Raw genomic sequence first — 10,032 nt, forward strand, 5'->3', positions numbered from 1 at the left:
GCTGCTGACGCCATCCCGGCCAGAAAAGCCCTGCGGGGCGGCGGGCGGGGGCGCGCGCGGCGGGGCCAGGCCGAGGTGAGTGCGTGGCGGGGCGCGCGGCGCGGAGGACGCCGAGGACCGTCGCGCGCGTGCCGGGCCCTGGCCGCGTCCGCCTCCCCCGGGCTGCGCTCCGCAGGTGCGGTGCCGGAGCCCGGGGCTGGCCCGCCGGGGGGCGCAGCGGGTGGAGGGGTCCCCAGTCCCGTGTCTCGTCTTCCAGACTCGGAGGACCGAGCCCTCGACGACGAGGAACCGTCCAACATGGCCTCGGAGGTGAGCGGGACCCCGGGCCAGCCGAGGCCGTGCCCTGCGCTCACGGTCCTGGTCCTCGCTGGCTCCGGAGCCCGGGAGAGTCTTCCCTAGGACTGCCCGGCGTCCCCGTCGCCGTGTGCCCGTCTCCCCCGCACCCACGCAGCCTAGGGACAAACCCACCCTGCGGGGGGGATGGCCCCTTCCGCGGGCGCCAGCTCCCTGACCCGCCGATGCTGCCTGCTGGCCCACGACAAGGCCACCCATCATTGCAGCCCTCTCACCCCTTCACCCCTTCACCCCTTCCCGGTTGTCGCGTCAGTCCCTGCCCTGCACCGCGCCCCCTCCCTGCATCTCTGGTCTGCAGCCATGGTCCCCTGTGGCTAGGAAAAGGCTCAGCCCTAAAGCAGGAAGGACCTGGTCACTTCCTGCCTCACTAGCCTCAATCCTTAGGGTCAGGGATGCCCACGGTCCTTTCTGAGCCTTGAGTCGCAGGAGTGGCAGGCTCCCTTCCTGGGGCCTCAGCTGATTCATCTGGCAAATGGGCTAACAGCTGCCTGCCTCCCTTCCTCTCCTTGCTTGGAACCCCTTGGGTAAAGGGGACTGTTTGCTTGATGCTGATGGAGGGAGCCCCGAGCCTGGGGAGCAGGAGGTCCAGGTTCCAGTTCCTCCTCGCCCCATTGGCTGGCATTGGCTTCATCTCCCTGGGCCTCAGTTTGTCCATCTGCATAAATGGGATCAGAATGCCTCCCTGCATCATCTGGGCCACGGCGGCCCGACAGGGGGCAGGGCCTGGACTTTGGAGCCAAACAGATTTGGTTTGGGAACCAAAGCTACTGCACTTGGCCTGTAAACGAGGGTTAAGGGTACACACCTCTCAGGAGGGCACAGGGCTGAGAAAGCAGATGTAAATACCTAGCAAAGGCCAAGCCAGGGCAGGGCTCCTTCAATGCCAGCCAATAATTGTAAAGGACCCTTGCTGATGTTTCCCTGTGCCTTCTCAACTGGCTGTGGCTTCTTCAACCCAGCTCTGAACTCAGTGTGCCTGCCCCTTGCCTTAAGGTGACCGGAACAGTGCCCTCTCTCACACCCCCCTAGGTCCCCCTCCTGGTGACCCAGATGGAGGCACCTGGCTCTGCCCTCTTCCTGGGGTCCTTAAGCCTCCCAGAGTGGGCCACCTTCAGGAGACCCAGGCTCCCAGGAGTGGGCTCCAGGCCAGGCTGTGGCTGGCATTAACTGGTTTGGCTGCAGCCCTGCCTGTTCACTAGTTGTAACAGCCCAGGCTGGGGGGCCCAGGGAACTGGCTGGGGCAGGAGGTGCCAGGCCCCAGGCCAAGGGCCAGGCTGGTTCCCGGTGCAGGACCAGCACCCCACGGGGAGCTTTGCTGGAGAGCCAGGCTTGGTCCCACAGCAGAGGGGTAAGGGGCAGGTCCAGCTTGAAGGGCTGAGTGGGGCAGGGGCTGCATCCATAGGGCAGAGCCCTCTGGCAGCCGGAGCTGTCCAGACAGGGCCAGAACAGGGCTGAGACCCTCGTGGGTACACAAGAACCCGGGAATGGGATGAAAGCACACCCTGGCCTGGGCGCCCTCGGCCCCTCCTTAGTTATAACCAGCACTTACCGAGTCCTCACTGAGTGCCAGGCACTGTGCTGTGCGCTTACAAGTCTTAGTCAATGGAGCGCTCACGACAGCCCTACCAGGTGCCACTTTACAAAATTCTACCTATTCTCTAGAGAGGAACCTTGAGGTTAGAGAACATGCCTGAGGTCAGGTAGCTAACAGAGATCCAGGGCATTGCAGGGGGCAGAGGAGGACGTACGTCCCCCGGGGCCAGTGTACAGAAGAGCTGCCGGTGAAGTAATGCAGCTGCACCTCCCTCCCCCGCAGCACGCTGGGCTCCCCGTCCTCAGCACTCAGGGTGCCTGGACTATTCCCCAGTGTTTTGCACTGCCCCCCCCACCTGCCCTGTGCCCTGTCCTATGCCCTCTTTCAAAACATAGGTCCTTCTGTCCCATCCCTCCGCCCTTGACCCCTGGGGAATGGGGGAGAGAAGGCAGGCCCGTTAGTGACCTCCCAGAAGGCCGGTGGAACCGGTGTGAGGGCTGGGATCTTAGGCCCTTCCCAAGCCAGTAGGGGACAGAGGCGCCGGGAACACAAGTCTGATGGGGAGGTGCCTTATTACCCGCCCCGAGGCCCAGGCCTGTCCCTGCAGCCAAAGTCCAGGACACCAAAGCAGAGAGGCCCTGGCGGGCTGTGGGGTTGAGAGCACGGGCTCCGACACTTCAGACTTTTGCCTGGCTCTACCCCCGCGGCGAGGGCAAGCTCCACATCTGCGCCTCCGTCCCCTCCCCTGCAGGACAGCAGAGGTCCCGGCCTCAGGGCGCCGCTGTCAGTGCCTGCGGGCAGTTAGAACAGAGCCTGGCCTGCAGCGAGGGTGCCTGGCCCGCAGCGAGGGGCAAGCCGTGTTGGCCAGTACTCTGATGACAGAGCAACTTCCCTCCTTGGGCAGTAGCCAGAAAAGTTCCAGAAGCTCTGCTGGGGCTGGGCTTGGACCCTGGGGCGGTGCCGGGTGGTGGGAAAGAACCCTAATCCCAGCCCCCACCATATTCCCCCACTCGCTTGAGTATTGCTGGCAAGTTCCTGACCTGCTCTGAGCCTCAGTTTCCTTATCTGTCCCGTGGGAGTAGCCCTGCCCACTGGCCCCCGCCTCCGTCAGACTTGGGAACTTTCCTGAGGGCCCTTCGTGAGAGGCACGGTCCTTGAGGCTGGGGAGGAGAGTAATTGCTCCTGATCTCCTGGCCAGAGCGGGAAGCTGTGGGGTGGCCGGTTTGTGGGCTCTGTGGACCCCATCATGGAGAAGTTCAACGCGTCCATCGCCTATGACCGGCACCTGTGGGAGGTGGACGTGCAGGGCAGCAAGGCCTACAGCAGGGGCCTGGAGAAGGCGGGGCTCCTCACGAAGGCCGAGGCAGACCAGATTCTCGGCGGCCTGGACAAGGTACTCCCCACACCCCAGGCCCCACCCTCCACCCTTCTCCCTGTGGCCCCACATCCCTGAGCCCAGATGGCAGTGCCATCCCCCGTCCTGTTGTAATTATATGCCTGGGCCTGTGGGCCGAGCGTACGCCCAGGGAGGCACTGTAACCAAGTGCTGCGGTGACCGTCCCTCTTCACCCTTTAACATCCCACACGGCCCAGGTTCCTTGGCAAAGGTGTGCTGGGCCCGAGATGCCTCCTTGGGGCTGGGGGCTGTGCTGTCCCCTCCCATGATCCCTCCTAAGACTCGGCTTCTGGGCAGGGACAGTCAGTGACCAGGGTGAGGCAGCGACCGGCCCAGGGCCCTCTCGGCTGACATTGCCTGCCTGCCTGACCCCTGGGGCTGCTGCCATCTGCTGCAGGTGGCTGAGGAATGGGCCCAGGGCACCTTCAAACTAAACCCCAATGACGAGGACATCCACACTGCCAACGAGCGGCGGCTAAAGGTATGTGTCCCCTCCCAGCCTGGCCACTCTAAGCGTCGCTGGTCTGGTTGCTTTCATCACTGGCAGAGTGCAGGTGGGACCTGGGCTAGGAGGCCTCAGCAGAGCTGGAGAGCGGCTTGGACAGGACCAGGGGACTGTGGGGCAGGGAAGAGGGCTGGGGGGCTGGGGAGGAGCCCCACACCGCCTGGGCTGACCCCACTGGGGCTTGAGCAGGCAGACCCTGACCCCAGCTTCCCTCCACCCCCAGGAGCTCATTGGTGAGACTGCGGGGAAGCTGCACACGGGACGAAGCCGGAACGACCAGGTATCCCCCGCTCCCCTTTCCTGGGCCTCCCCAACCTCGAGAGCCCAGGCGGCAGGGTTCGGGCCAAGCAGGGGTCCCGCCACCCTGAGAGCCACCCCCTCCGCCCTACAGGTGGTCACAGACCTCAGGCTGTGGATGCGGCAGACCTGCTCGGCACTGTCCGCCCTCCTCTGGGAGCTCATCAGAACCATGGTGGACCGGGCCGAGGCGTGAGTCCCCCAGGCAGACCCAGGTGGCAGAGGGGTGTGAGGGCAGCCAGGCCTCCTCTGCTCTGAGGCCTTCTAGGTGGCAGGGCTGGATGGGGAGGGGGAGCCAGGACTCCTGGACCCGGAGACGGCACCCAGAAAGGGGCTGCTCCCGGCAGCCTCCTCTACCCCCTCCCAGCCCGGCCTAGCAGGCAGGGAAAGCTCACCTTTCAGCCCTTAGAGGATGTGCCCAGGAGGCTGAGAAAAGGGGGTAACCAGAGACTCACTCGTCAGCCGGCCTGTGCCCCCTCCCATCCCGCACCCCACCCCCCACCCTCCACCCCAGCATGGCTAGCCGCATGCATCCCCTCTGCTCGTCTCAAGCTTTGGCTTCCCCGGCCACCTGTCTTCCTCTTGCTCTGACCCCTGTTCTCAGACCTCAGCCACCTGGGGGCAAGCAAGGGGGGTCGCGGAGAAATTGGGAGCGACTGCGTGTACAGGTTTCTTTGAGGGTGGTGTAAATTTTCTAAACCTGATTGTGTGATGGTTGTACACTAAAGTGAGCTGCACGCTTTAAATGGGTGGATTGTGTGGTATGCAAATTCTATCGAAAAACAAATGCCATCACCCACAGCAGCTCTGCCTGTGCCCTCACCTGCTTTTTCAGGGTATACCAGCCTACTCTCAAGTGCCCCCAGCTATTTCTGAAGTCCCCAGGGGCGTCTCATGTGCTCACAGGCACAGCCTGCCCAGGGCCAGGTGACGTGGGTGAGATGTGGTCCTCGCCTGCTCGGGCGTCATCCACGCCCAGGCCTGGCAGAGCCTCGACCCCTGGAGGCCCCATGGCCTTGGCCCAGCCTTGGATCACTCTGCCTCTCTTCCCATCTCTTCCCTTATGATGCGCCTGTCCCCACATCGCTTGGTCCCTGATGCAGGCAGATCCTCGGTGGCCTGCCTTGCTGCTCCCTGGGGTGTCTCAGGCCTGCAGGGTCCCATGCATCCCAGGCAGGGACGCCCAAGCCTCCACCCAAGCCCCTGCCCCTCACCTTGCCCCACAGGGAATGCGACGTCCTCTTCCCGGGGTACACACACCTGCAGAGGGCTCAGCCCATCCGCTGGAGCCACTGGATCCTGAGGTGAGGCCCCCCGGAAAGAGGCTGGGACAGGGGGGAGGGCTGCGGGCTGCCCTAACCCGCCCGCCCCCTGGCTTCCCACAGCCACGCGGTGGCACTGACCCGAGACTCCGAGAGGCTGCTGGAGGTACAGAAGCGGGTCAACGTTCTGCCCCTGGGGAGGTGAGCGAGGGGCAGAGGGCCTGGGGGGGCGGTGTTGCCACTGCACAGTTAGGTGGCCCTCAGGGATGGACAAGAACGGTGGCTTGGAGAAGGCGGAGCGAGGAATGACGGGTGGACAGAAGCCCAGGTCGCCTGCTCCCCTGTCCAGGGTTCTTCCCGTGCTGCTGGGGGGAAGACCCTGCATGGACCCCCAGCTCTAAGATGGGGAGATGCAAGGGGGCTGCCAGGCTGGCGAGCCCAGGTGGCCACTTCCCCGACGGGGGACAGTGAGGCGACGGGGCGCGGGAGGGGCTGAGCTCCAGGCCACAGCTCGCTCCAGCCGGGGTCCTGGGTGTGCGAGGTGCATGGGCGCGGTCTGCGGGGCCCGCCTGCAGGGAACCCTGGTCACGCCGTCCCCTGTCCCTGCAGCGGGGCCATTGCGGGCAATCCTCTAGGCGTGGATCGGGAGCTGCTGCGAGCAGGTGAGGCTCCTGCGCCTCCTTCTTGGGGAGGGGCACCCGCAGCTCCCCCAGGGGCCCCCAGGCTCACACTTGGGGAGGGCAGGGGCCTGCAGCTCCGCTGGGTGACACCTTTGTTTAGGACTTGTGCAAACCGAGGCCTGGAGAGGCCAGGGGTGGCCTGTGGCAGGGGGGCATAGCACTGGGGACAGTCAGGCTCCTGCCTCCCTCCAGGACCACCCCTGAGAGGGGCCCGGGGGAGGTGGCTGGGTGAGCTGGTGGGAGAGAGGAGGCCACTCCTTGCCTCCAGCCAGCCCCGTTGCTGCCTCTTTTTCCTCCCCCCAGAACTGAACTTTGGGGCCATCACTCTCAACAGCATGGATGCTACCAGTGAGCGGGACTTTGTGGGTGAGTCCTGGGGGCCAGTCCCCCGCCCTGCACCCCAACCCTGTCCCCGAGACCCCACTTCCCTCCAGCTTCCACCTCTTCCTCTGTGTGGTCCACCGGGATCTTCCCCAGGCTGGTGGGGGAGCAAGAGGGACGTGCTGACCGAGAGCCGGGTTCCTCTTCCCCCAAGCGGAATTCTTGTTCTGGGCTTCGCTGTGCATGACCCACCTCAGCAGGATGGCCGAGGACCTCATCCTCTACAGCACCAAGGAATTCAGCTTTGTGCAGCTCTCGGATGCCTACAGGTAGGGCCGGGGCAGCCACCTGTCCCCCACCCCTGCACCTACCAGCATGGCCTCCTCCCTCCCTGCCCCACCCCTGTCGGCCAGCCCTGGGCAGCGTGTGGCCAGACCTGCCCTGTGGGCCCGGTGAGCCCCTCCAGTGCCAGCCTCTCTGTCCCCAGCACTGGAAGTAGCCTGATGCCCCAGAAGAAAAACCCAGACAGCCTGGAGCTGATCCGGAGCAAGGCGGGGAGAGTGTTTGGGCGGGTGAGCAGGCGGGGAGTGGGGGCGGGTCCTGGGGGGACTTCCGGGCGGGCTCCTGGGCTCAGCCCCTGAGCCTGACTCTCCCCTCAGTGTGCTGGCCTCCTGATGACCCTCAAGGGGCTGCCGAGCACCTACAACAAGGACTTGCAGGTGCGTGGCTGGGGGTGGGGGCGGGTTCCCCACAGGTGGCCCTCTCCCATCCCATGTACCCCTCCTGTGCCTGTCCCCAGAGCTCTCTCCTTTCTTGGGGGGGGGGGCACTGAGAGTTCGCAGAGGGGCTGCAGGGCCCTCACCTGCTGCCCTGGGCCTCCCAGGAGGACAAGGAAGCCGTGTTCGAAGTGTCGGACACCATGAGCGCCGTCCTCCAAGTGGCCACTGGCGTCATCTCTACATTGAAGGCAAGGCCCCCTCTGCCCAGGCCCCTAAACTCTGGGGTGGCAAGCCAGCAGATGCTCTTGGGAGGAGGCGTGGGTGGCCCCAGGGACCTAGGGGTAGGGTGGCTGGGTGCTTGTTCCTGCCCCTGGGGATAGCAACAGGACTAAACTGCTCCTGCCATAGTAGGATGGATGTAGATTAGACACAAAGGGACTCAGAACCCATCAAATGGCCAGGTCACATTTTTATTTTTAAATCACTTATTATGGGAAATTTTCAAGCATACACAACAGTTGAGAAAATGTAAAATGAACTGTGTACTCCCACCCAGCTCCAACAGTCATCCACTCCTGGCTGTTCTTGTTTTAGCTATACCTTTACCCCACCCAGCCCCCATTATTTTGAAGCAAGCCTCCAATATCTTATTATTTCATTCCTAAATGTTTCAGTTGTTTCTCTAAGGCAGTGGTTCTCACAATATAGTCCCTGGACCAGCCACATCGGCATCTCCTGGGAACGTGATGGAAATGCTAGTCTCAGCTCCACTGCAGGCCTACTGAGTCAGGACCTCGGGGGTGGGGCCTGGCAATTTGTATTTTTAAGAAACCCTCAATGGGAGCGGATGTAGCTCAAGTGTTTGAGCCCCTGCTTCCCATGTACGAGGTCCCGGGTTCGATCCCTGGTACCTCCTAAAAAACAAATGAAAAAACCAACTCTTGGGGAGCGGATGCAGCTCAAGTGTTTGAGCCCCTGCTTCCCATGTGTGAGGACCCGGGTTCGATCCTTGGAACCTCCTTAAAAAAAAGAAACCCTTGAGTTGATTCTGATGCACTCTGAAGTTTATAACCACTGCCCTACAGACAAGGACTCTGAAAATATTAAAGAAATACCAGAAGTACACCTAAAAATCAGCAATAATTTTGAGAAGATAGCTTAAGCAGAAGAGCAGGGCAGAGCAGGGCGGGCAAGCGGGGGGCTTCCTTGTCGAGGCGGGCAGGCCCTGGGCTGGGGGCTGGAGTTTCGGGTCCCCAGGGCTCAGCGCAGCCTGTGCCCACCAGATCCACCGTGAGAACATGGCGGCGGCGCTTAGTGCTGACATGCTGGCCACGGATCTGGCCTACTACCTGGTCCGCAAAGGGGTGAGTGTGCAGGTGGCCGGAGTGGAGGGGCGAGGGGTGGGTAATACCCCTAGGCCAGGGGTGGGGTGGGGTTAGGTGCGGGGCACGGGCTCGCCGGGCAGAACAGGGAGCCGAGGAAGCCGGTGTCAGCAGCGCCCTGGCCCCCGTGGCCCCAGATGCCGTTCCGCCAGGCCCATGAGGCCTCCGGGAAAGCCGTGTTCATGGCCGAGACCAAGGGGGTCGCCCTCAACGAGCTGTCCCTGCAGGAGCTACGGACCATCAGGTGTGTCCCAGCCCCTGCCCTCCGCTGCCTCCCGGGGGGCTGGCCCTGGGCATGTGGGGGCGGGCGGGGGCCTGGTCCCAGCTCTTCCTCTCCCCGCAGCCCCCTGTTCTCGGGCGACGTGAGCCACGTGTGGGACTACGGGCACAGCGTGGAGCAGTACGCTGCCTTGGGGGGCACAGCTCGCTCCAGTGTCGACTGGCAGATCGGCCAGGTGCGGGCACAGCTGCGGGCACAGCAGGCCTAGGCCCCGCCCCCAAATAAAGCGGCCCGAGAAGTGGCTGCCGCGTGTTTCCTGCCCCGCCCGTCTCCCTTGATGGCGGGCTTTCAGGGCTCTGTTGGGTGGGCACCAAGGAGGTGGGGAGACTGGGCCAGAATGGTGGGAGTCCGGAGGGGAAAGGGCGCAGGGGGCCGCGTCTCATCAGAGCCCAGGCCCAGGGCCCCCTCCTGCGCTGCGGGGTACCTGTGGCCTCCTGCCCTGGCGCTCCATAGTGGGTCTGGCCTCCTTGGGGCCCTGGTGAGACTGGATGGGCGTGGTCGACCCAGTAGGCCACTGTCCATCTGTCTTGCTACCCAGTGTCCCCTGGCTTCCCCCTTAATTAATGCCCTTTCCCAGACTACTCAGATACCATTACCGATGTGTCCTGGGCCGAGGCCTGTGGCAGGACTGCAGGGGACACCTGTCTCTAGTAAGGAAAATGGTACATTGGGTGGAAAGTCAGCCGTCCAGCTAGTGGGTGAGGCAGGCACTGAGGCAGCTTCATGCAAAGGTGAAGAGAAGACGGCTTCCGCCCTTGAATGGCCTCCAAATTAATTAGCACGAGCCCATGAAGGCCACACTGACCTTGAGATGTGGTGCCTGGGGCGTGGGGGTGGAGCTGCCCCACGCTGTGGTCAGGGGCGGATGGTGACATCAAGTGGGGAGCCCAAGAGCGCGTGGAGCACGCAGCGGCTGCGAGTCTTGGCAACTTAGGCTCCTGACACTGCACAATCACCTGCAGACTGATGTTTTCCTAGGAAGAGGGCCGGAGGCTTCATCTGTGGGGGTGGCAGAGGGGAGGCTGGCTCAGAGCCCTCAGCCCAGGGCTGGGCGGGGGTGGGAGGAGGCCACCCTTGGACTGGTACCCCTCCCTCCCAGTCAGGAGGTGAGATTAGACATGGGCACTAGCCAGGCCCACCTGGCAGTGGCCAGGAAGCAGCCCCCAGTGGAAGCCATGCCCATTGCTAAGGGAGGGCAGGGAAGTCTGGAAGCACTTGGCCAAACAAGCTGCTGGTAAACATCCATCTCCACACAAGTATGACGCTAAGTAAAAAGCCGTTCCAGGGGAGCAGATGTAGCTC

General features: G+C 63.4%; 1 protein-coding gene across 1 annotated transcript; it reads left to right on the forward strand.

The window, feature by feature from the left end:
* Nucleotides 1-8,971, forward strand: ASL (argininosuccinate lyase). The gene is made up of 17 exons (XM_058285999.1): nucleotides 1-75; nucleotides 257-309; nucleotides 3,087-3,281; nucleotides 3,682-3,765; nucleotides 4,013-4,069; nucleotides 4,181-4,278; nucleotides 5,313-5,390; nucleotides 5,472-5,549; nucleotides 5,958-6,010; nucleotides 6,332-6,394; nucleotides 6,564-6,678; nucleotides 6,837-6,921; nucleotides 7,009-7,068; nucleotides 7,233-7,316; nucleotides 8,352-8,432; nucleotides 8,588-8,694; nucleotides 8,794-8,971. Exons 2-17 carry the CDS (start codon nucleotides 298-300, stop codon nucleotides 8,936-8,938), a joined length of 1,395 nt encoding a protein of 464 aa, XP_058141982.1. The 5' UTR covers nucleotides 1-75; nucleotides 257-297; the 3' UTR covers nucleotides 8,939-8,971.
* The last annotated feature ends 1,061 nt before the right edge of the window (nucleotides 8,972-10,032 follow it).

Source organism: Dasypus novemcinctus, chromosome 23 (assembly GCF_030445035.2).
Source record: "Dasypus novemcinctus isolate mDasNov1 chromosome 23, mDasNov1.1.hap2, whole genome shotgun sequence".
NCBI classification, from domain to species: Eukaryota; Metazoa; Chordata; class Mammalia; order Cingulata; family Dasypodidae; genus Dasypus; species Dasypus novemcinctus.

Coding starts and splice junctions, on each gene's coding strand:
- ASL (XM_058285999.1), top strand. Junction 3,282..3,681: donor TTCTCGGCGGCCTGGACAAG/GTACTCCCCACA, acceptor CATCTGCTGCAG/GTGGCTGAGGAATGGGCCCA. Junction 5,550..5,957: donor AACGTTCTGCCCCTGGGGAG/GTGAGCGAGGGG, acceptor CTGTCCCTGCAG/CGGGGCCATTGCGGGCAATC.